General features: G+C 40.3%; 1 protein-coding gene across 1 annotated transcript in view; it reads left to right on the plus strand.

Moving 5' to 3' along the window:
• Positions 1–25,634, plus strand: part of LOC142208952 (cryptic protein-like) — an 83,417-nt gene extending 57,783 nt beyond the window's left edge. Inside the window, exons 2-6 of the mRNA XM_075277849.1 lie at positions 17,093–17,145; positions 20,896–21,042; positions 21,625–21,739; positions 22,056–22,162; positions 25,025–25,634. Coding sequence (XP_075133950.1) covers positions 17,093–17,145; positions 20,896–21,042; positions 21,625–21,739; positions 22,056–22,162; positions 25,025–25,128 — 526 coding nt within the window. The 3' untranslated portion in view covers positions 25,129–25,634. The remainder of the gene's footprint in view (positions 1–17,092; positions 17,146–20,895; positions 21,043–21,624; positions 21,740–22,055; positions 22,163–25,024) is intronic.
• The last annotated feature ends 339 nt before the right edge of the window (positions 25,635–25,973 follow it).

Genomic DNA, 25,973 nt, shown 5'->3' on the forward strand with positions numbered 1-25,973 from the left:
ATTCCCAGTCAGACAATGGCACTGTATACCAGTAGTAAAAATTGTGGGTGCACGTAACCACAATATATTCTTTGAATTACCAGTCAGAAACTGGCACTATATGGCAGTAGCAAGAAATGAGGGTATTTATAACCCCAATATATTCTTTGAATTCCCAGTCAGACAATGGCACTGTATACCAGTAGTAAAAATTGTGGGTGCACGTAACCCCAATATATTCTTTGAATTCCCAGTCAGACACTGGCACTATATGGCAGTAGCAAGAAATGAGGGTATTTGTATTCCCAATATATTCTTTGAATTCCCAGTCAGACAATGGCACTGTATACCAGTAGTAAAAATTGTGGGTGCACGTAACCACAATATATTCTTTGAATTACCAGTCAGAAACTGGCACTATATGGCAGTAGCAAGAAATGAGGGTATTTATAACCCCAATATATTCTTTGAATTCCCAGTCAGACAATGGCACTGTATACCAGTAGTAAAAATTGTGGGTGCACGTAACCCCAATATATTCTTTGAATTCCCAGTCAGACACTGGCACTATATGGCAGTAGCAAGAAATGAGGGTATTTGTATTCCCAATATATTCTTTGAATTCCCAGTCAGACAATGGCACTGTATACCAGTAGTAAAAATTGTGGGTGCACGTAACCCCAATATATTCTTTGAATTACCAGTCAGAAACTGGCACTATATGGCAGTAGCAAGAAATGAGGGTATTTGTATTCCCAATATATTCTTTGAATTCCCAGTCAGACAATGGCACTGTATACCAGTAGTAAAAATTGTGGGTGCACGTAACCACAATATATTCTTTGAATTACCAGTCAGAAACTGGCACTATATGGCAGTAGCAAGAAATGAGGGTATTTATAACCCCAATATATTCTTTGAATTCCCAGTCAGACAATGGCACTGTATACCAGTAGTAAAAATTGTGGGTGCACGTAACCCCAATATATTCTTTGAATTCCCAGTCAGACACTGGCACTATATGGCAGTAGCAAGAAATGAGGGTATTTGTATTCCCAATATATTCTTTGAATTCCCAGTCAGACAATGGCACTGTATACCAGTAGTAAAAATTGTGGGTGCACGTAACCCCAATATATTCTTTGAATTCCCAGTCAGACACTGGCACTATATGGCAGTAGCAAGAAATGAGGGTATTTGTATTCCCAATATATTCTTTGAATTCCCAGTCAGACAATGGCACTGTATACCAGTAGTAAAAATTGTGGGTGCACGTAACCCCAATATATTCTTTGAATTCCCAGTCAGACACTGGCACTATATGGCAGTAGCAAGAAATGAGGGTATTTGTATTCCCAATATATTCTTTGAATTCCCAGTCAGACAATGGCACTGTATACCAGTAGTAAAAATTGTGGGTGCACGTAACCCCAATATATTCTTTGAATTCCCAGTCAGACACTGGCACTATATGGCAGTAGCAAGAAATGAGGGTATTTGTATTCCCAATATATTCTTTGAATTCCCAGTCAGACAATGGCACTGTATACCAGTAGTAAAAATTGTGGGTGCACGTAACCCCAATATATTCTTTGAATTACCAGTCAGACACTGGCACTATATGGCAGTAGCAAGAAATGAGGGTATTTATAACCCCAATATATTCTTTGAATTCCCAGTCAGACAATGGCACTGTATACCAGTAGTAAAAATTGTGGGTGCACGTAACCCCAATATATTCTTTGAATTACCAGTCAGAAACTGGCACTATATGGCAGTAGCAAGAAATGAGGGTATTTGTATTCCCAATATATTCTTTGAATTCCCAGTCAGACAATGGCACTGTATACCAGTAGTAAAAATTGTGGGTGCACGTAACCCCAATATATTCTTTGAATTCCCAGTCAGACACTGGCACTATATGGCAGTAGCAAGAAATGAGGGTATTTGTATTCCCAATATATTCTTTGAATTCCCAGTCAGACAATGGCACTGTATACCAGTAGTAAAAATTGTGGGTGCACGTAACCCCAATATATTCTTTGAATTACCAGTCAGAAACTGGCACTATATGGCAGTAGCAAGAAATGAGGGTATTTATAACCCCAATATATTCTTTGAATTCCCAGTCAGACAATGGCACTGTATACCAGTAGTAAAAATTGTGGGTGCACGTAACCCCAATATATTCTTTGAATTTCCAGTCAGACACTGGCACTATATGGCAGTAGCAAGAAATGAGGGTATTTGTATTCCCAATATATTCTTTGAATTCCCAGTCAGACAATGGCACTGTATACCAGTAGTAAAAATTGTGGGTGCACGTAACCCCAATATATTCTTTGAATTACCAGTCAGAAACTGGCACTATATGGCAGTAGCAAGAAATGAGGGTATTTGTATTCCCAATATATTCTTTGAATTCCCAGTCAGACAATGGCACTTTATACCAGTAGTAAAAATTGTGGGTGCACGTAACCCCAATATATTCTTTGAATTACCAGTCAGAAACTGGCACTATATGGCAGTAGCAAGAAATGAGGGTATTTGTATTCCCAATATATTCTTTGAATTCCCAGTCAGACAATGGCACTGTATACCAGTAGTAAAAATTGTGGGTGCACGTAACCACAATATATTCTTTGAATTACCAGTCAGAAACTGGCACTATATGGCAGTAGCAAGAAATGAGGGTATTTATAACCCCAATATATTCTTTGAATTCCCAGTCAGACAATGGCACTGTATACCAGTAGTAAAAATTGTGGGTGCACGTAACCCCAATATATTCTTTGAATTCCCAGTCAGACACTGGCACTATATGGCAGTAGCAAGAAATGAGGGTATTTGTATTCCCAATATATTCTTTGAATTCCCAGTCAGACAATGGCACTGTATACCAGTAGTAAAAATTGTGGGTGCACGTAACCCCAATATATTCTTTGAATTACCAGTCAGAAACTGGCACTATATGGCAGTAGCAAGAAATGAGGGTATTTGTATTCCCAATATATTCTTTGAATTCCCAGTCAGACAATGGCACTGTATACCAGTAGTAAAAATTGTGGGTGCACGTAACCCCAATATATTCTTTGAATTCCCAGTCAGACACTGGCACTATATGGCAGTAGCAAGAAATGAGGGTATTTGTATTCCCAATATATTCTTTGAATTCCCAGTCAGACAATGGCACTGTATACCAGTAGTAAAAATTGTGGGTGCACGTAACCCCAATATATTCTTTGAATTACCAGTCAGACACTGGCACTATATGGCAGTAGCAAGAAATGAGGGTATTTATAACCCCAATATATTCTTTGAATTCCCAGTCAGACAATGGCACTGTATACCAGTAGTAAAAATTGTGGGTGCACGTAACCACAATATATTCTTTGAATTACCAGTCAGAAACTGGCACTATATGGCAGTAGCAAGAAATGAGGGTATTTATAACCCCAATATATTCTTTGAATTCCCAGTCAGACAATGGCACTGTATACCAGTAGTAAAAATTGTGGGTGCACGTAACCCCAATATATTCTTTGAATTCCCAGTCAGACACTGGCACTATATGGCAGTAGCAAGAAATGAGGGTATTTGTATTCCCAATATATTCTTTGAATTCCCAGTCAGACAATGGCACTGTATACCAGTAGTAAAAATTGTGGGTGCACGTAACCCCAGTATATTCTTTGAATTCCCAGTCAGACACTGGCACTATATGGCAGTAGCAAGAAATGAGGGTATTTGTATTCCCAATATATTCTTTGAATTCCCAGTCAGACAATGGCACTGTATACCAGTAGTAAAAATTGTGGGTGCACGTAACCCCAATATATTCTTTGAATTCCCAGTCAGACACTGGCACTATATGGCAGTAGCAAGAAATGAGGGTATTTGTATTCCCAATATATTCTTTGAATTCCCAGTCAGACAATGGCACTGTATACCAGTAGTAAAAATTGTGGGTGCACGTAACCCCAATATATTCTTTGAATTCCCAGTCAGACACTGGCACTATATGGCAGTAGCAAGAAATGAGGGTATTTATAACCCCAATATATTCTTTGAATTCCCAGTCAGACAATGGCACTGTATACCAGTAGTAAAAATTTTGGGTGCACGTAACCCCAATATATTCTTTGAATTCCCAGTCAGACACTGGCACTATATGGCAGTAGCAAGAAATGAGGGTATTTGTATTCCCAATATATTCTTTGAATTCCCAGTCAGACAATGGCACTGTATACCAGTAGTAAAAATTGTGGGTGCACGTAACCCCAATATATTCTTTGAATTACCAGTCAGAAACTGGCACTATATGGCAGTAGCAAGAAATGAGGGTATTTATAACCCCAATATATTCTTTGAATTCCCAGTCAGACAATGGCACTGTATACCAGTAGTAAAAATTGTGGGTGTATATAGCCCCAATTCTATTGCTAGGGGACTTGCAGGGTATTTCTGGGGTGAAGGTGGGGGGGCACACCGTTGGAACGGGTATCGGGGTATATATCGGGTATACGGGAATACACTGACAGTGTATTCCATTCAGGATCCTGGGAAAGCTGGGTTGCGGCGATTGAGCCCGTCAGTGCCACGTTACACTGACAAGCTTCTCCCTGGAATTTAGCTCTTACAAGAGCTGTTGGTTGTCTTCTCCTTCCTATCCTAGCCTGTCCCTGCCTACCCAGAATCTAAGCCCTAGCTAGCTGGACGGAAACCTCCGTCCTCGGTGAATTGCAAGCTCAGAATGACGCGAACCTGGGCGGCGCTGTTCTTTTAAATTAGAGGTCACATGTTTTCGGCAGCCAATGGGTTTTGCCTACTTTTCTCAACGTCACCGGTGTCGTAGTTCCTGTCCCACCTACCCTGCGCTGTTATTGGAGCAAAAAAGGCGCCAGGGAAGGTGGGAGGGGAATCGAGTAATGGCGCACTTTACCACGCGGTGTTCGATTCGATTCGAACATGCCGAACAGCCTAATATCCGATCGAACATGAGTTCGATAGAACACTGTTCGCTCATCTCTAATAAAAATCCCTTATATAGAAATCTGAAATGGATACAAATTCCTCTAAAGCAAATCTTTAAAAACACAGCTCCAAACTGAAACATACACAAATCAAAAGGTATTTTTTCATTTATTTTTTCTTAAGCAAATGTTTCAATCAATGCTTTTCCTTGCCTGTAGTAAAATATATTATTCCTGTAATGGGATTATTTAGAAAATGTTGCGAAATCAACACAGAAATATCAAATGTTGTAAATATTAAAGACAGTTTATGGAAATTTGTTACTTGTGGGTACAAAACTCTTGCTGTTTGCAAAGCAGCGCAGCTTGTAGAAATCTGGCAAGAATAAAGGTGTAACAGGACGCAGAGTTGCAGCTAGGTTTCTTCATCTGGGGGAAGAGGTTGAGATTGCTGCTCTATCTTCTGTGTACTGAATTTACAGCATCCTCATGATTTATGAAATACCATGAGGTCTTATAAATCATGGTAATATTCACACAGCCAGCAATAGATCCATATTTTACAGATATAAAACAAATTGACGCCTGAGTGATGTCTGTTAAAAACAGATGAATGGGTTGGGTCAAAGAAAAAGATGGTTCCATTAAAAACATATGCAAAATGGCCATCAAAAACAGACATGAAACAGATGTAAAATGGTAGTTAAAATGAACATGTGCAGCTAGTTTTTTTTTTTTTTACGGGAGCTAGATCTGTATAGAATGGCACAGTTGTATGAATAAAGCTTGACTCTTTAATTCAGTCCCCCTTTTTCCATGAAATAAGTGAAGCCAATGTTCAGCACCAAATTATTCATTCCAAACATAATATAATATGCTTATCTGGCTCATGTAATAATAGTATAGCAGTCCAACTGTTGCTGTGTACAATACACAATAAACAGTAGAGATGTGCGAACTGACTTATACTGAGCCGAGGTTGTTCCAAATATATATATATATATATATATATATATATATATATATATTAAACAAAACTGAACAAATGGAGCTTTGTGTGAGGTGAACTAAAATGGATGTTGCAATGTACTCTGGGGTCTCCTCAGACTCCAGAGTATAATAGGTGGAGGTGAAAAAAATTACTGCCGACCCCAGACACATGACATCACCTCAAGGGGGCGGAGAAAGAGCACTAGACATTGTGAGGAGACCTAAAAGATTTCAGAAGGTGAGTTTCAATGTTTTTGTTTATTATTTTTTACACCTCCCGGCCTCCACCTATACTCTGGGTCTGAATAATGTAACTTTTACATAACCTCTGCTATGTTTGATTTAGAGAATTAGACATTTTAGAAGCCCTGAGAGTGTTAAACACTATGCTTTAAGCCATTTTAAGGTGCATTTCATTCTAAACTTGATGGACCTCAAAAAAATCTTGGACCTGAGCCACCCGAACCAAAAATAAAACAAATCCTGTTCACCCATCTTTGATAAACAGATGAAGTCTTTATAAGAAACAGTGTTAAGCAGACCAAGGCAATCACCATGTTAACACAAATGTAATTTTGGGTCCAATATGTTGTAACAAAACTTATGAGCTATGTGAACTCTCATGACTACATTCGTACTTTCGCTAGGTGGGTATGTTGGTTAAAGAAATTCACCGGGGAGGTTTTCTACACATTTCAAGTGGGTTATATTGTAGATGAACCACAGGTTTCGGGGCCGGTTCTGACCCTATGTCATGTTCTCAGAACCAGTATCTGGTCCCTGAGTTGCTCCACCTACTCCACTCACAGGCACTTACCTGTATTATGGAAGCTGGCTTTACTATTATGATGTTTTCAGGTAACCCCATAATACTGGTAGCTATCTAAGAAAATGGGAGAGTAGAGATGAGGCAAAGTGATTTGAGCCAGGTTCTGGTTCCAATCACAGAAACCTATAATAGAACCCAGGGAAATAAGCAATCGATCTAGCAATGACTTATCCAACAAGAATAATAGATTGGACATTCACGTTTCTAGAATCTGTTGGACATGAATAATGGATTTTTGTGAGTGAATTCCATTCCGGCATGAACCAGACAAATAGATTGCTTAATAGGTGGGTGGGTGGGTAGATAGATAGATAGGTAGATAGATAGATAGATAGATAGATAGATAGATAGATAGATAGATAGATAGATAGATAGATAGATAGATAGAAGTCCATTACATGTCTTCTAATGGCTGATTAGCTGAGGTTCTTAGTCAGCGGTTATCGTGACAGACGATTGTTAAAAGTGTCACTTTTTTCCAATGTAAGAAATGAACAATAATTCATCTAATATGGCTGCAGCCTCTTATCATGAATAATTTAGTTGTCCATTTCACTCTGAAAGAACTGCATATCCTACTACACAATTGTTTTGCCATTGTACCTGAAAATTATTTAGGATTTATCTTGTTTTCTTTTACAATATGTCATTTTTCCCAATTTCAATTTTCTTAATCTGATTGTCCTTTTTATGAGCTGTTAAATCCCTTTCTTCCAAACTCCAGCATTTTAAACACATGCGTCTAACTTTCAATTGTTGGCTTCCGGAGAAAAGCTTCTTTCATATCAATAGATATTTCATGTTCTTTCATCATGTCCATACATTGAGATAATAAAATAGAATCATTTGAAAAGGACCAATAGTTTATTTGAAGGTCTAATAATATTAGAATTATAATAATGTATATATATTTATGTATTATGTAAATGTGGGTCCTTCAGAGTAGGCTGGTAGCTAGGTCAATCAGACAGAGGCAAGGATTTCAGCTCTCAGTTGTAGCTTTATTGGTAGCAGTTCACACAGTCCACCAGTATATAAATCAAAGTAGCTTTCTTCAACAAGAAGGTAAAAAAAATAAATAAATAACATAAACAGTTCTTACTTCAGGATGCAAAGAAGGTAAGTCTCCAAGGTTTTCTCACCAATATGCAAGGTGATTCTTCCTCCACACACACAGGGCAGTGTGCACACAGCTTTCTCATGCAAGACACACCCACTTCCCTTGGTTAGCCTCAGCTCTTTAACCCTTTCCCAACATCCGCCGTACTAGTACGGTGCATGCAGGTGTGTAACTATGGCAGCCGCCCGGCTCCCAGGTGTTTACTGCTTTACGCAGTAGACAACTGGCATTAATGTCTCCGATCAGTCCCCAGACCGATCAGAGGCATTAACTCTTCCGGCACCTCGGTCAAAGCTGACCGAGGCGCCATTTTCCCGGCTGCGCGTGAGCATCGCCATTTTCCTGGTGATCGCCGACACCTAGAGTAAGCTCCAGGGCCGACGTCATGTTACTAAGACAGCCGGGAGCCTTGTGAAGGCTCCCCGGCTTGTGATTACATTGCTTTTATAGCAGGCTATGCTACATAGCCTGAAATTGAAGTGCCGATATTTTGCAATGCATTGCAATGCATTAGCATTGTAATGCATTGCATTAGTGATCAGACCCCCTGGGGTTCAAGACCCCTAAGAGGTCTAATAAATGAAAAAATATATATAAAAAAAAAATTTAAGAAGTATTAAAAATCCAAATCCCCCCTTTCCCTAGAACACATATAAAAGTAGTTAAATACTGTGAAACACATACATGTTAGGTATCCCCGTGTTCGAAATCGCCCGCTCTACAAATCTATAAAAATATTTTTCCTATACGGTAAACGCCGTAGCAGTAAAAATAGTCAAAAGTGCCAAACCGCTGTTTTTTCACTGTTTTGATTCTGATAAAAATTTTAATAAAAAGTGATCAAAGCAATAGTATTTCCCGAAAATGGTATAACTAATAAGTACATCTGGCCCTGCAAAAAAAGACGCCCCATGCATCCCTGTACATGGACGTATAAAAAATTACGGCTGTCAGAATATGGCGACTTTTAGAAAAAAGATTTTTTAACACAGTTTTGGATTTTTTTTAAGGGGTTAAAATATAAATAAAACCATATAAATTTGGTATCCCTGGAATCATACCGAAACACAGAATCCAGGGGACATGTCATTTTGGCTGCACAGTGAATGCCGTAAAACCAAAGCCCGTAAGAGAGTGGCAGAAATGCATTTTTTTCTTCAAATCCACCCCATTCTAAAAAATTTTCCAGCTTTCCAGTACATTATACATCATTTTCTTCATTATCATGAAGAAAAATTTGTCCTGCAAAGATTGACCTCATATGGCTCTGGGAGTGGATAAATAAAAAAGTTATGGGGTTTAGAAGGAAGGGAGTCAAAAACAAAAAAAGGAAAATCAAAAAATGCCATTGGCGGGAAAGGGTTAATAGCTGATCCCTTGGGTCACCTACCAAACCAGGACTGGAGTATAGGCCTGGGTCTACAACAACTCCTAAATCCTGGACCTATACTCCAGCCAGTCACCGTGTAGATACCAGCCACCTCAGTGGAAGGTACCTGCCATCTACAACTTTTCCATCTATATAGAAGAAAAAAGAAAGCTTAAAGCTCACCACCTTCCTTTGGCTTGTCGATTTCAAGTAACCTGGGTGCACGATCCAAACCTCCGACTAAGGCTTGTGTATAGGTACAAACGAAATGAATTGATAGAAGGATCCGCTCTACCAGGAATATTTCTTTAAAAAATAACTTTTAATCCATGATGATTAAAAAACACTCCATAGACAGGAACAATAGTGCAAAAGTAGGAAAAAGTGATTAAAACCGCATAGGTTTCATTGTGGCTTTTCCATCTTCCTGTCTACAATATATCTATCTATCTATATATATATATATATATATATATATGTGTGTGTGTGTGTGTGTACACGAGCAATACATAGACACAACACACCTTCGATAACAACATATTTTACCCCATTACAGCCATGACAAAGGACTATATATGTGTAACCTATACAGTAATGTGATGGAGAAAGAATACAAGAATACAATGTTTGATTCCAAAATGTCTCAATCCTGGGAAAGGCAACTTCATTAGGAACTTTCATGGGTTTTAATATGGCTGTGCAATAGCTGTTAAGAAAAAACGGCCATCACATAGTCATTTTTCAGTGTCACGTGCCAAAAACGGACTGAACGGAACGATCATGTGAATAAGGCCTTAGAGGACACTTTTCCAAATGCAGTACCATCTCTATTTTGATGTATATGTATAACACTTAGAATTATGATATTCTATTAAAAACAAAAGGTGAGAAACAAATCGCAGTAGTCTTTATTGTCATAATGGCAGTACGAGCAGGAGGACTAGCTTTTGCTTGGGTGTTTATAGGGGATCAAAGTCCATATGATTTAGTTTGGTGTGCATTCACACTATTTTTGTAGCACATTTTCGATCATGACAGATTCATTGACGCATCCAATTCATTTTTATGTCACTCAAACTAATGCCGGAGTTTATTCATTTGCATCAGTCTCCATCAGTTCCTGCATGATCATTTTTCCACAGGCTCTGTTGTGATCCAATTTATTCCTTAAAAAGGTTAATTGGTGACAGAGAACAATTCCATTTATCATCAGCTTTAAGAACAAATAGACTTTGCCTCAAAATTCTGCCAGCTCAGTCTGGGCCTCATGTACAAGATAGACATATGTGGATGGAGCCTGTACAGAGATACACGGAGTTACAATTCCTAGTGTATAAGGGTATGTTCGCTCACAGATTTTTACAGGCAGATTTTGACATGGAATCCGCCTCAAAATCTGCCTGTAAAAAGGCCTACCATTAATTTCAATGGGAGTCCCTCACTTTTTTTCCCGCTAACGATTTTTTTCAGCTAACTGGAAAAAGAAGCGACATGCCCTATCTTCCTCTGGATTCCACGGCTGAGTCAGCTGCGGGGTCCGCAGCTCGAGACCCTCTCCGGATTAAGCCCATTCATTCGGGCCTAATCAGGAGCGGGTTGCTGCGACGGGATGCCGATGTATTGTATCAGCATCCCAGTGCGGCTAACTGCGTGGGACAGTCATATCTTTTGTGAACAAACCCTAAGGCTACCTTCATACATCATTTTCCATGGTGCATTTTGATACAAATAACACCATTAAAAAATTATGCCTTTTTTTTTTTTTTTTTTTTGCATTTTTTTTTAATTCACACAGCATTTTTCCTTTGTTTTTGCACATTAAAATCAAAGGAAATTGGCTGAAAAAAAAGGCAAAGAAAATCCACAAAAAAGGCAAAGAAAATCTAAAAAAAAACACCATTGGATGCAGCGTTTTTTCTTGTTAAAAAAAAAAACGCTGTTAAAATCACAAAAAAAAAAATGTTTATGTGAAACCTTAGCCTGAGACTACATGTTACAAAAAATCTACTTTTATTTTTCCAATTTTTTTAGCCAAAGTCTGGAGTCAATTTAGCATAAGGGAGAAATATAAGAACTTCCTTTATGTTTCCCATTAGAAAATATCAATTTTTCACAGCAATTTAGCACCCAAGTGGTGCCCATTTTCATAAATCCCTAATGCCAGGTTCACACTAACTTATATGTTCCGTCTGGAAGGAGTCCGCATGAGGACCCTCCCGGACAGAATACAAGTGCAACTGCAACCATTATAGTCTATGGGGTCCATGTGCTTGCCGCACACTACTCGCACGAATGATTCGTGCAACTTGTGAATAGTAGAAACAAGCCTCTGTGGGGGAGGGTTTACATATGGACCGCAGGGTGTGGAAGGGTGACAGGGTCCTAGTTATGGGTTCTGTTATGTCTGCATACATGTGAATGAGATTTGTTTCGTTCACTTTTCTGACCACAGTACACATGATACACATTTGTCACCAGAGATTTGCTAGTTTCTAATCTGTTGTATGCATGTTTCATGGGAACTCATCCTCACAATACAAAAATTGCTTTAATAAATAGCAAAAAAAAAATAAAAATTGTGTCTTATCATATATTAAGAGTATCTTCATGTGCAAGACTGCAAAGACGAAAACTCACACCTAGGCACCATACAAAAACCCTCCCATAAAAAAAGTTGTATACAAGAGTTAAACATTAGGTGGACGATGGTCGGTCACAGCCTTATTAATATTTTAATTACTTTAAAACGTAATTGAACAAATGGTGACGTAACATACGTCATAACTTATAAACACTAGTGTTGAGCGAATAGTATTCGTCGAATACCTCGCTCCCATAGGAATGCGTGTTAATGGCCATCAAATATTCACTGTGCTTAACCCCTTGGTGTTCGGCCACATACACACATTCCTATGGGAGTGATGTATTCGACTAATAGTTTAGAATACTATTCGCTCAACACTAATAAACACATACGTCATCTGATGTTAAGCAATCAGGTAAAGGTACAACGGGGTGCGCCAGCCACTGGACTGCCAGTGGGCACATCCACCTTCAATCCAGTCCCCTCATCTTCCAGGAACTGCCAACTTGAATGAAATCAACTCAGAACTAAAAAGAAAAATAAAATCAGAACAAAACAACCTACAATGTACAAGCACAGGAAAAAGGGGAGGGAGAGCGGGAACCTTGCTGAGCAGGACCCGGACAGAGGTGGGGAGGGGGAGGCACTTGTGATAGGGCTCAGGTAGATCACAGTATACACCAACATGAGGAAAGGTATCCTCCCTTGCACAGAAGGAAGTGCCCGATCACCTGACTGCACTTGGGGGAGGGGTAACAGCTCTAGGCTAAGAGCAAATTAAGCTCTACAGTCCATGGGACTTTCTTAGGGGGCATTCACACAGAGTAACGCCGGGCGTATATTACAGCCGTACACGCCGGCGTTACGGCAGACTGCCGAACACTTCCCATTCACTTCAATGGGAGCGCTCATAACAGCGGCGTTTACGAGCGCTCCCATTGAAGTGAATGGGAAGTGTTCGGCAGCCTGCCGTAGCGCCGGCGTGTACAGATGTAATACACACCAGGCGTTACTCCGTGTGGTCCATTTTACGGACGTAAAATTACGAACGTAAAAATACAGGTGTATTTTACTATAGAACTCAATGGAAACGTCTTTTTACGGCCGTAAAAATTAGCACAAAATAAGCACAAAAAACGCCTCGCGTTACTCCGTGTTAATGGACCCTTAGGCTGACTTCACACGGAGTAATGCTCCATGTAAAAATACATGTGAGAAATGTAGTTAGCCATTGAGTTCAATGGCTTACGCGCGTATTTTTGAGCGCTCAAAAATACGCACGTAAGCCATTGAACTCAATGGCTAACTACATTTTACACGTGTATTTTTACACATGTAAAATGGACAGAATACACGGAGTGTAAACTCCGTGTGAAGGGGCCCTAAAGCTAAAACGTGACCGAGCTGCACTGTGACTCCTTCACTCATTTTAGTGAATGGCGTAGCATTGCGACCAAACTCACTAAAATGAGTGAAGGGTCACAGTGTGGCATGTTAATCTTTGCAGCCAAAACTGCCTTGTGGTCCTTATTGAAGCCTTATTGATATGCTGTAAATCACTCTGTGCTGCAGATGTTTATGTAGCATGTGGATGGTACTTGTTTAAATCTTCTGCAATTTCACCCAGTAAGCCCTCGTTCACATTTGCGTTGGTATTCCATCTGGGGGAGACCGCATGAGGACCCCCCCCCCCCCAAACAGAATACCAAACGCAATTGAAAGCGTTGTGCTGTAAAAGCACATGGACTCCATAGACTATAATGGGGTCCGTGTGCTTGCTGCATCATGCGGACAGGAAAGGCCGGGTAGCATGCACACGGACCCAATTATAGTCTATGGGGTCCGTGTGCTTTTACAGAACAGCGCTTTGAATTGCATTTGGTATTCCATTTGGGGGGGTCCTCATGCGGACTCCCCCGGACAGAATACCAACGCAGATGTGAACAGGGCAAAAGTTTTACCCTGGCCTCACAATACAAAAATTCAAACAGACTTGTGTACAAACAGACTTGTCAAACAGACTTGTGTACATTCAGTCTTTTTATCCTACCATTATTTTACAAGTGTATCTGTTAGCATTTTTTATTCTGTTACATTTGAAATATACAGCACACTTTCGTACAATAGTATTTCATCATTGTTTTCACGCATAATATATAAAGCTAAGTGAAGCCTCCGGGTTTTGACCCTGATACAAAATACTGATCAAACCACATGTGACAGCAATGAAGAACAGGTTTTTATTTTCAATCTAAAGTGCAGGAAACTGTTCTATGTGAACAAAGCTTTAACCAGCATTTCATTTGTGGGATATTTTTGTGTGAGTGGATAGTGATTTACATGAAGCAGACAGTTTCAGTCTACAGAAAATGTCAAGATGAATATAAGGGAATAACCACTGTCAGCCACTGTCCATATTGCGAAGATGAAGCGTTTTGACCGTATAAGTATAACAGAGGCTGAAACTCTGTGTATTTGTGAAAAACACTGTGGAAAAAAACACAATAAATTTCCACTACAGTCTTTTCTGCAGGTTTTTTAGTTTTGGTCACTATGTACAGCAGTAGCCTGAAGGAGATTTGTTGCAAATTTCTCCCATTGTTTTGCAAAGGAGAGAACCCAAACAGACAAAATTTGCATGTGTATTCACAGTAAATTTCATGCGTTCTCTGCAATGGAAGGTATTTTCTGTGTGTGCGTATGGCCCTAATGACAACAAGTAAAGGTGGTTGAGTTAAAGAGGACTTTTCATGCCCTCATAGATATGCAGTATTATATATCTCTTTAATTTTTAATAATAATTTGCTCAAACTATTTTTGGTTGATTCACTGGTAACACAGAGTAGAGGACTTATATACTTATATACTGATGCATAAATTGTTGCATTTTCCACTGCGTTTTTCATTTCATCTCTCCGTTCCCCATATAAGACTGTAGACAAAATCTTTCCACAGGTAAAATTAACATGCTGCGTTTTTCATGCATGTGTGCTTTTAGGCTGAGGGCTTGTGCACACAGAGTTAACGAGAGCGTATTTTAGCATACAATACACAGGTATAGAATGCACGTGTAAAAATAAAACTCCCATTGACTTCAATTAAATATTTTACATGTGTAAAAAAACGCGCCACGTGTAAAAGATTTACTTGAAGTCAATGGGAGTGTTATTTTTACACGTGTATTCTATACATGTGAATTATGCTAAAATACGCTCGCGTTGACTCCGTGTGCATGAGCCCTAAGTCCCCATGGGACGTCCCACAGCAATAAAGCGCTGCGGGAAAAACCATACTTTCTGTTACAATTATATCTATGGGGAAACCGCCGGCATTTCTGTAGATAATTGACATGCTGCGATTTCCAAAACTGTGCCGGTTTTGGAAACTGCGGCGTATCCGCACAGTGTTTTTTACCGCAAAGTGGACGTGGGATTTGCTCAAATCCTATCCTCTTTGCCTGTACTGTGAAACGCTGCGATTTTTCCCATGGCGTTTCCACCACGGGCAAATCTCAGTATTTCCAGCCTGTGGGACCCCGGCCTTAAACAGCTTTTCTGCAGCATTTTTTTTTCCAAAGTGTGTGGATTAAATTAAAGAAAGGTCACTGACATTACTGGGACATTACAATGCAGTGTTTTTTCCTTTGCATTTCCGCATTTGTAATACAAATTGATGTAGATACTTTACATTTTAACTCGTTATCAAAAAAATCACAATGTTTCAACCAATTTTTTTGATCATTTTTATCCACAGTCATGTTATTGAGACCTAAGTGATTCTTTTCTGTTCACCAGAATACTTGGATGCAGGCTAAGGCCCCACGTTGTGAAAAACACAGGTTTTTTTTGTTGCATATTTTATTGTTTTTTTTGAGCCAAAGTCAGAAGTGGAATGAGCAGAAGGCAGAAGTATAAAAATTCACTATATATTTCCCATAAATAGCCATTTTTGGCATTGGCTCAAACAACTGCAGCAAAATCTACAACAAAAAAGCTGCGTTTCTGCTATGTGGAGCCTTAGAGGCATTTTTTAAGCATACATAATTAAGTTTCCTTGTGCACAAGAGGCTGGGAGGAGTTAGGCTAGAAGAAGTTGTAAAGATATGTTAATACCACACTGAAAGGACTTACTTTGGGGAGTGGTTTCACATGGAATCTTAAGTACTAGGCTGTCTGCAAAAGGTGATGTTTAGTCTTGGTCAAGCACCTGAATCCTTTCTGCAGTAACAAAGTTGATCACGAACTTGGAATTGACTAACCAAACTTGGAAGAAATGCATTTTATAAGGTAAGTATTTTCCAAATGTGTATAAGTATTTATTCCTAGTTTGTATATATTTAGGCCAAGCAGGGTTTGTAGCCAAGGTATCAGGAGGATATTATGTTCTGTTGTAACTGTAACTCTATTGTTTAATGTATTGAATTTACAACCCCTTGTTTTATGACTCATGGACATCGATACATCGTGGGCTGAGTAGCTTAGATTAGGGTCACTTCACTAGACAGTATTTTGTATTAGTATTTGTAAGTGAAAACCAGGATTGGGTTCCCATTATTTTTTTTTTCTGACCCTGGGTTCACACTGGCGTTTGGGTCTCCGTTATCAGGTTTCCGTCTTCTACATGCATGTCATGCGGAATCTAGCCGTGAGAGCAGGTGAGCGTTTTCTGCTCTCTGCGGCGAAGCAGTTTTTTTTAAAACCGGACACAGAGTACTGCATGTCCGACTCTGTGTCCGGTTAAAAAAAAAAAACAACAAAAAAACCCGTTTTTGCCGCATAGAGCATATAACGCTCACCGGCGCTCACAGCCGGACACTTTTCAAACCCATTCAAATGAATGGGTTTGAAAGATGCCGGAAAGTTTCCGTCTCCTGCCCTGATTTTGAGGAGGAAACGGAAACCTGCAGAATGGAATCCCGGGTGCAGATGTGAACAAGCCCTTAGTAGGTTCCACTCCACCTTACAAATACTGGTGCAAGACATTGACTGTGGGAAAGGGATCTCTTCACTTTATGCTACTATTCCCATTAGTTTTAGGCCTTGTATCAAAAATGGCTATGAGGAATCTGTAAAACAAGCATGGGGCAAAAAAAAAAAAAAAAATCCAGGTTTTCTTAGCATTTATGTGAATGTTGCTTTCATTTCTATTCCAACTTGTGGTTAAGAACTGTCCCATTAGTAAACCTTGTGCAGTTACATGAATGGATGCTGTTTGCAGCAGAAGCACTCACACATTATTATTGTTGCAGGTTCCTGGTCTGCTTCATTGTGTCTGCACAGTACTTCATCACACTTACCTACAGTAAGTAACATGTTTATCATATATGCCCCTGTACGCACTAGTTTCATGCAAGTCTTTTTGTTGTTCTTTATGAGTTGTTAAATTCCAACCAATTAGAAATCTATGTAAACCTATCCTTGTGGTTCTGGTTAAAGGGATTATACCACTAAAACACTTTTTTTTTCTAGTTACCACGTCGGAATAGCCTTTAAAAAGACTATTCGTCTCTTACCTGTGGAAGTGCTCTCCGCCGCACCGTTCGTTCAAAATACCGGTTTGTACCGGTATGCTAATGAGTTCTCTCGCAGCGATGGGGGCGTCCCCATCGCAGGAGCAGCGATGGGGGCGTCCCCATTGCAGCTCGAAAACTTACCGCAGCGCCGCCTCTCTGGTCTTTGGTGTCCTCCCCTTGCTTCTTCAGCGTACTGTCGGACGCCTGCGCAGTACGCTCTGTTCGACGAAGATTGCATGCGCGAAATTGCGATCCCAGCCATAGTGCGGGCACCGAACTTTCGCGCATGCGCAGTACGTTCGGCAATCTTCGCCGAACAGAGAGCATACTGCGCAGGCGTCCGACAGACGCTGAAGAGGCAAGGGGAGGACACTGAAGACCGGAGAGGCGGCGCTGCGGTGAGTTTTCGAGCTGCAATGGGGACGCCCCCATCGCTGCGAGAGAACTCCTTAGCATACCGGTACAAACCGGTATTTTGAACGAACAGCGCGGCGGAGAGCACTTCCACAGGTAAGTGACGAATAGCCTTTTTAAAGGCTATTCCGACGTGGTAACTAGAAAAAAAAAGTGTTTTAGTGGTAGAATCCCTTTAACCACTCTGAATGACTAGGTTTACTTTGTGCAATGGACCCTCACTGTACCTATGCATACCTCCCAACTTTTAAAGGACAGAAAGAGGGAGAAATTGTGGGCAGAATGCAGAAAATTTAGCTCCACCCACTTCTTAATTGACTCCTCATCCATTTCTCATTGGGTACACCCTCACCCCACATCTCTCCCCTCACAGTACACCCAAGCACCCCACATCTCACCCCCCACACAGTACACACTACAACCCACTTCTCTCCCCCTCACAGTACACACAAGCACCCCAAAGTACACCCATGCACCTCACATCTCTCCCCCACAGTACACACTGCACCCCACATCTCTCCCTCCACAGTACACCCATGCATTCCACATTTCTCCCCCCACCCACAGTCAACCTTGCACCCCACAGTACACCCTGAACCCAATTTCTCCCCCTGACAAACAATAAACCATGCACCCCACATCTCTCCCTCACACAGTACCTTACACCCCACGTCTCCCCCACACACAGTCTACCTTGCACCCTACATCTCTCCCCCCACACACACAGTCCACCCTGCACCCCACATCTCCCCCATACACAGTCCATCCTGCATCTCACATGTCCACCCTGCAACCTTTTAACTGTTATAAGAGTGGGTGGTGATCGGGGGAAAGCTTGTTAATAAGCAAAACACTTCAGGGGCATAGTGGGACATGCGGTAAGCCGTGTGGGACCATGGGACAGCAGTCTAAAATTGGGACTGTACCGTGGAAGGCGGGACGGTTGGGAGTTGTGCCTGTGATCTATGTGGAGCAGGGCCAGCATACCCAGGGAAGTGCCAGGGCCCCATGCTCCTGAAGGGGCCCACTCGGTTGCCGGGTGCTCACACTTACAATTTGCCTCTTAGTTGACCATGCAAACACCAGTATGCAGTTAAAACTGCCTGCATAGGCTGCTGAGACTTCCCAAGACTTGTTTCTCGATGCACGCTGCTTCTCTTGTTGTTCCCCTCCATATCTGGCCCTACCCCTATGAAGAATCTGCGATCACAAGAAGTCTGTGACAGTGATGACTGTGAGTACGTGCTACAGGCTATAAAATGGTGAATAGAGTATATGGTGGCATTGCGGTATGAATGAGTAAATCTAGCCCCAGCCCCATGGTCATGAGTTTGAGGAAGAGATGATCTCACTAACTGTTCAGAGCTGCCCTGCTCCCTTCACCTGCTACCTAACTGTGTGCTGTGAGATGACAAGTGAGTGAGGCCCTGAGTGGCAGCAGCAGCAGCATCATCACCATTTTACTCGTATACAGCCAGTGCTATGTCTCCTCAGTCCTCACTGTGCTTGCTGCTGCTGCTGCTAGTGTACCCTCTCCTCTATCTCATCTCCCCAGTTTTTGCAAAAACCAGGTCAGGGTAAGCTCACACAGAGTTTTTGGGTCATGATTTTGAGGCCGTATCCGCCTCAAAATCCTGACCAAAAAGATGGCTCCCACTGAAATCAATGGGAGCCGGTCAGTTCTTTTTTCTGAAAAGAAGCGACATGCTCATTCTTCAGGCCGATTCGTCTCACAATTCAGCCTGAAGACACTCCCGACTAGGCCCATGCATTGGGCCTAACCTGGAACGGAGTGCCCGACTGGATGCTGGTGCACTGCACTGGCACTGCACCGAAATTGACAGTTGTTCCAAAAATGGAACACACACTCACACCAGGTATAAACAGCCGTTAAGGCTAAAGCGCCATGCTGTTTTGTTTTTTGTTTTAGTTTTTTCCAGCACTTGCTGTGGTTTTTTTGAGCCAAAGTCAGGAGTGAATTGAGCAGAAGAAGGAAGTATAAAAGTTTCCTTTACGCTGGGTTCACACTATCGCTGCTGTCCGCCCCGTGGTTTCCATCGTAAACCCCAGGGAAACTGGACAGGGGATGGCTTGCCAGTGGTCAGCTTTAAAGGTGACCGCCAGTGTCTATATGCGGCCTCTCTGCCTGAAAACCGGTTTTTGTTTTGCACGGACACAAAGTCCTGCATGTAGGACAGAGGCATAGCCCAGAGGACGTGAAAGGTCCTCTTTAATGCTCCTTTCCCACCAGTGGCGTAACTAGGAATGGCGAGGCCCCGTGGCGAACTTTTGACATGGCCCCCCCGACCGACACCAACGCCGAAGACCTCGACTGACCCCTTCCTACGCATTCCTGCGTGCTCTATTATCCCCCATAGTGGCCCCTCCACACAGTATTATCCCCCATAGTGGCCCTTGCACACAGTATTATGCCCCATAGTGGCCCCTGCACACAGTATTATGTCCCACTGTGGACACCCATAAACAATTATTATACTCTGGGGTCTTTTCAGACCCCAGAGTATAATAATCGGAGAGCAAGGGGGAGAAAAACATTAAAAAAAAACACTGTTACTCACCCATCTCCCAGCTCCTCCGCTGTCGGCCTCCGAAGTAGTCCATCTTCAATGATGTCAGACGTCACATGACGCGGGACGCGTCATCAATGGGAGGCTTTTTAACCCATAGATTTCAATGTGTAGCACGCTTAAGCTGGCACACATTGAAGTCAATGGGATCTGTTTTGAGCGCTCACACTCTAACACGTGTATACGTGTCTGAATGCGCGGCGCCTTACTCCGTGGGAACGAAGCCTTAAAGTGATGAAAAATAAGGGATATACTAATGGAAAACTGACAGTTGCATCTGTTTTTAATATCCATTTATTTGATTGTTGTATGGATGTAGCCCTAGAGTGACAGCATACCATATTTTACTTTTATTTGTAGAGAATCCTACAGCAAGACCTATGAATCTGTGCCCAAGTACAGTACATGCACTTCTATGGAATCCTTATCACAGTTTAGGATATATTCACATGGGCCATGTCGTGTTTTTTTTTTTTTTTTTTTTTTTTGTTTTTTTTTTTTTTTTTTAGTTTATGCCTATTTTTCTTTTTTTAACAGGCAGGAAATGTGAAGGATTATTTTGCCATCAAAGGAATTCTTCAAAATTAAACCTCAGCTCTTACATTGACCTGCTTGTAGTCAACTCGACTACTGCGAGTCCAACCACACCTGTGAACAAAATACCTTTCCAGGGTATCATTAAAAGTAAGTGCTCCTGACTATGAGTTTGGGTGGGATGTTATGTTCAGTATTACAGTTTAGCATATAATATGTGTTACGGTTATACATACAATATTATTTCAAGTAAGGATGCATTTGCAATGGTAATGAGGAGTAAACAATTGTTTTGCATTCATATATGCTTGTTGAAGTCTGACCAGAAGTGAAAAAGATTAGATTGTAACGCTGTGTCCATCAGTATGGATCCTAGGTCTGATACCCTGTCATAACCAGAATTTATATAAATTCAATATGTGAAATACTTGATTTAGGGTCTTATTGCAGTCACAATATTTATGGGAAAGGTAAATCTAATGTGATTGGTTGCAGTACTGACTGAGAAATCTGATTTTAATGAGCCATAAATCAGGGCTGTAGGGTTGGCCTATGTTCCCGAAATATAAATAATTTTCTGAATATTAATGAAGCTCTATTGTAAATCAGAAGCAAAGAAATTTCAGAAAACGAAAAACTGAGCTCATGCTGTGCCTTGTTTAAAAAAAAACAAAAAAACAAAAAAAAACCTATCCCTTTATTTCTAAGCTCTTTTCTGTTTCTTCCCAAAAGGTCACCAATTAAACAAGAAATGTTGTTATAATGGAGGATCTTGTTTTCTGGGAAGATTTTGCCTCTGTCCTTATGAGTACACTGGACGTCTCTGTGAATATGAGAAGTGGCCTCGGTAAGTAGTTATGTTGTGTCTGGGCATATGCAAATGGCATTGGGTGCGGGGAAGTGTGGAGAATTAGGGGTCAGTTGTCATTGCAAGAACTTCTCAGAAATTCTGCAGTTTACACTAAAGACATCTTGTTTAATTATTAATTTTCTTATTAGAAAACTTATCCCACAAAGTACTATTGTGGCATTGCCATGTAGTAAATGAAATCCGTATTCTAAACTGACACATAATAAGCCCTAGAGATAACATTAATGTTTAAGGTATTACAAAATGTTTTCAAAAAGCTAAAATAGAGGATTTTTTTTTATTTTTTTTATAGCAATTGTCCAAATGGCATACTCAACGGACAGTGGGTAGTCCGTGGCTGTTCCTTATGTAGATGCTTCTCAGGAGAACTTCACTGTTTGGCACCTCAAGTAGGATGTGGTAAGTACAAAATTCCTTCTCTTTGTGTGTAAAATAAATATTAATGTGAAATCTATTTTATTCAGGCAGATTAGTAGCAAGAAATCTCTTAAAGCGGAGAGGATCAATTCTCAAAATGACTAGCCAATTGGTGGAAAATAGATTTATACCTTATATACACGCTCCATAGGGTCATTTTAAACAGTGCGTGTCCTTTTGGCCCTAGACTTGTCCAGTGTACCTCTATACAAAAAGTCTACCTATTGCACTATGTAGAATCCAGTAATAAATAAATCTGTTTATAAAAAGATCTCATGATCACTTCTCTTCCTCAAGATGGTTGACACGTCAGAAACCTCCAATAAGTTCTCACTCCAACACACTGAATTTGGTTCAAAAGTAACCTCAGCCAGCTTTAGGCTGGGTTCACACAGTTTTTTTGGACCGGATTTTGAGGCGGAGGCCGTCTCCAGAATCCGGTCAAAAAAAAGGCTAGCCACGACTGGATGTGAGTGCAGTGCACAGGCATCCAGTCGCGGCAATCCGCTCCAGATTAGGCCCAAATGAACGGGCCTAGTCGGGAGGGAGTGTTTGCGCCGCAGACTCTGTGGCTGATTCAACCGTGGAATCAGTGTCAAGAAAGGGCGTGTTGCTTCTTTTTTCCATGAGTGGAAACAAACAACTCGCAGAAAAAGGAACCCATTGAATTCAATGGGAGGCTTTGTTTTTTTTTTTAAGCCAGATTCTGACGTGGATTTCCGTTTTACAGCAAAACAGCATGTACAAAATAGTCAGAAGCCAGACGGCTGAGGATTTAACACATTCAGTGTCCTTCACTATGAGACTCTAGGCCTACTACCCAGTATCGTCACAAACACAGTGGCTCTCACAAACTCTCATATTTCTGGCTCCCACAGGCCCTGGCACAGTCGGACATCCCCTGACAGGGAGCATTATGGGAAGGGTTGTCACCTTACTTGTACAGCCCTCACATTTAGCCACTGAATAACCTTGCTAACAACCCACTTGTCTGCAAATACAATGAAACACCCAACTTTTGAGACCTTCCCTTCCACCCAGCTTTCTCAGGATGAAATATACATTTTTCTGTATCTTCAATGGCACAAACATGCTATTCCAGTAATCTTACTGCCAGTGTGTGTATATAGTATAGAAATTGTTAATGCTGCTTCACTTGAAGTGATTTAGCAGTATAAGGGTGCATTCACACTGAGTAAACGCTAGCTTATTTTGTAGAGTAAAATTACACTTGTAAATTTTGCTATCCCATTGACTTCAATGATATTTTTTTACAAGTGTAAAAATACGCCTGTAAAAATACGCCTGTAAAATGTCATTGAAGTCAATGGGATAGCAAAATTTACAAGTGTAATTTTACTCTACAAAATAAGCTAGCGTTTACTCAGTGTGAATGCACCCTAATACTGCAGTAGTTTTTGCCCTGTCATACAGTGTATGTATCTTAAATATGTGTTCCCATACAAGCATACCATTGGTTGCAAGTAAAGAAGCCATATGTAGATTTAATATGGGAAGTATTGCTTTTGACGATTTGCATCAATTGATAAAAATCAAATTATGTCCGTAAAGTAAAACAGAAAAGACTGTGCCAATAAGGGAATTGCCCTCAAGGTGCACAGTGGCCACCCTATCCACACCTTGAGGAAGGAAACAAAAGTCCACCAGTTTCTTGCCGCATATAGGAGGAGTTTTACCTATTTCCATAGTTATCATAAAATTGCAGTTTGCCAGTGGCAGTCATTAAGGCTAAAGCCTCAGCGTTTTCGTAGGTATAATTGACATGCTGTGATTTACAAGAACACATTGGTTTTTGGATATTTTTCTGCAGTGTGTGGTAGGGATTAGCCATAATCCAATCCACTTTGCAGGTACTGTAAAAAGTGGTGTTTTTTTGCCGCAGCAGAATTGATGTTTTCGCAACATGGGGTCCCTAGCCTTGAAGGGCTTTGGCGATGAGAAAATCATGACATTGTTTTCTTTCTTATACACTTTCTTTCAGACTGCTGTAACTGTGGTATATTACAGCTTCATCCTGTTTCTCTTTTGGCAAGAAGTTTCGTTTTTCCTCTAGACTCCTTCCTGTATGTTAGCAGAGGCCCTGCAATAACGCAATAGAATCTGTTTTTATAACAGAGACATGGGCCACTATTCATACTGGCAGATATACAGGTTATGATGTTTTTGGAACCTGCATTTTTATCACTGTCTGAACTAGGGTTGAGCCGATCTTGAGATTTCAGGATCGATTTTTTTTAAAATCCGATTTCCGATCATTTTCCATTCGAACCCGATCTCGATCCTAATGCAAGTCAATGGGATTTTTTTTTTTTCTAAGATCGTTTTAAAAGCTATAAAAAGTTACCAAAAAATACATACAAGTTCTTAGAATGCATAGAAAGGGCAAGGGAACACTTAAATGGCCATGAAACATTGTTTTTTAATCACTTTGTGAGTAAGACGAGGCACTCGCCACATAATAAGCCATGGCTGAAGTTCACGAGTAGATAGTATCTATCTACTCTTCTGTTTTGTCCCTGCTGTGCCGTATACTGGACTCTGCTACATCTCCATTACTGTACATTATAGTAGTAGTAGTAGTAGTAGTTAACATTGCTAGCTTTTCCCACAATGCTTGGCCAGTAGCCAAGCATTGTGGGAAATAACCTCAGACCTCGATCCCGCCAGAAAAGATCAGGATCAGAATTCCGATCATGAAATTTGCTCTATTGCCGATCAGAATCCAAACTTTCCTGAACCACTTACAGCTAGTCTTGTTTTACATCATGTTTGTCATTTATGTGCATATGATATTTGCAATTTAATTTTTTTTTTCTTTTTTAGAAGAAGAACAGCAAGATGACATGACTTCTGTAGGGACAAAGTTACATCATTGCTGTGTACCTATACTTGGATTGACACTAGTGATTATTTTACTGCTATTTTAAGTTTTTTATTTATAGATACACTTTTTGTATCCTGAACTTTTAAAGACTTTTAGATTTGCAAATGAGACTTGGCTTTATAGAATTTGCCTAAAACTCTGATGAATACTTGAAAATCACAATGGAAATATAACTAGTCCCCCCCCATCCCTTATCCTGACTACTGGAAAATGGATCAATTTGTCCATGTTTACCAGAAAACTCAACAAACTGAGTCTACGGTGTCCATTGCTGCAGCCATTCACATAATGATATTGACATTCATCACTGGGGTCCAGGAGAGAGAAGCTGGGGCGGGCACTGGGGAATAATGAAATGACAATACTGTTAATTTTAAAAAAAACCAAACAACTTTTTGCAGACAGTTATAAAGTTATAAGCTGGACAAACTCTTTATTTCTCTGAGGCTGCATTATCTTGGCATTGTGATTATGTAATTGTTTTACTTATATCCTTAGGAACAACAACAAATACCATAACTTAATAGTTTGCTAAATTGCAACCTAATATGTGCTGCAGATAAACATTATATCTAGTTACTTTACAATATTAGTTGATTTTTTATTTTAATTTTAATGTATATATTTTAAACTCTGATAGCATATCATTGAAGCATTGCACCATCCTTCATTTGCCAACCTGAATGGTCTCTATATTGGAAACTCCCACAAATTCTAAATATATTTATTTGACCCAGAAAATGTAAATATATTTGTTTTTCCTTCTTTGCAGAGGAAAAAAAGCAGACTGTGAAACATTTTTTTTTTTTTTTTAATGTTCATATTTCACCATGCTTTATTCTAAATGCATTCCAGTTTCTATGTTTAGATCAGTAGCAATAATTTTTT

This window comes from Leptodactylus fuscus, chromosome 1 (genome assembly GCF_031893055.1).
Source record: "Leptodactylus fuscus isolate aLepFus1 chromosome 1, aLepFus1.hap2, whole genome shotgun sequence".
Taxonomy (NCBI): Eukaryota; Metazoa; Chordata; class Amphibia; order Anura; family Leptodactylidae; genus Leptodactylus; species Leptodactylus fuscus.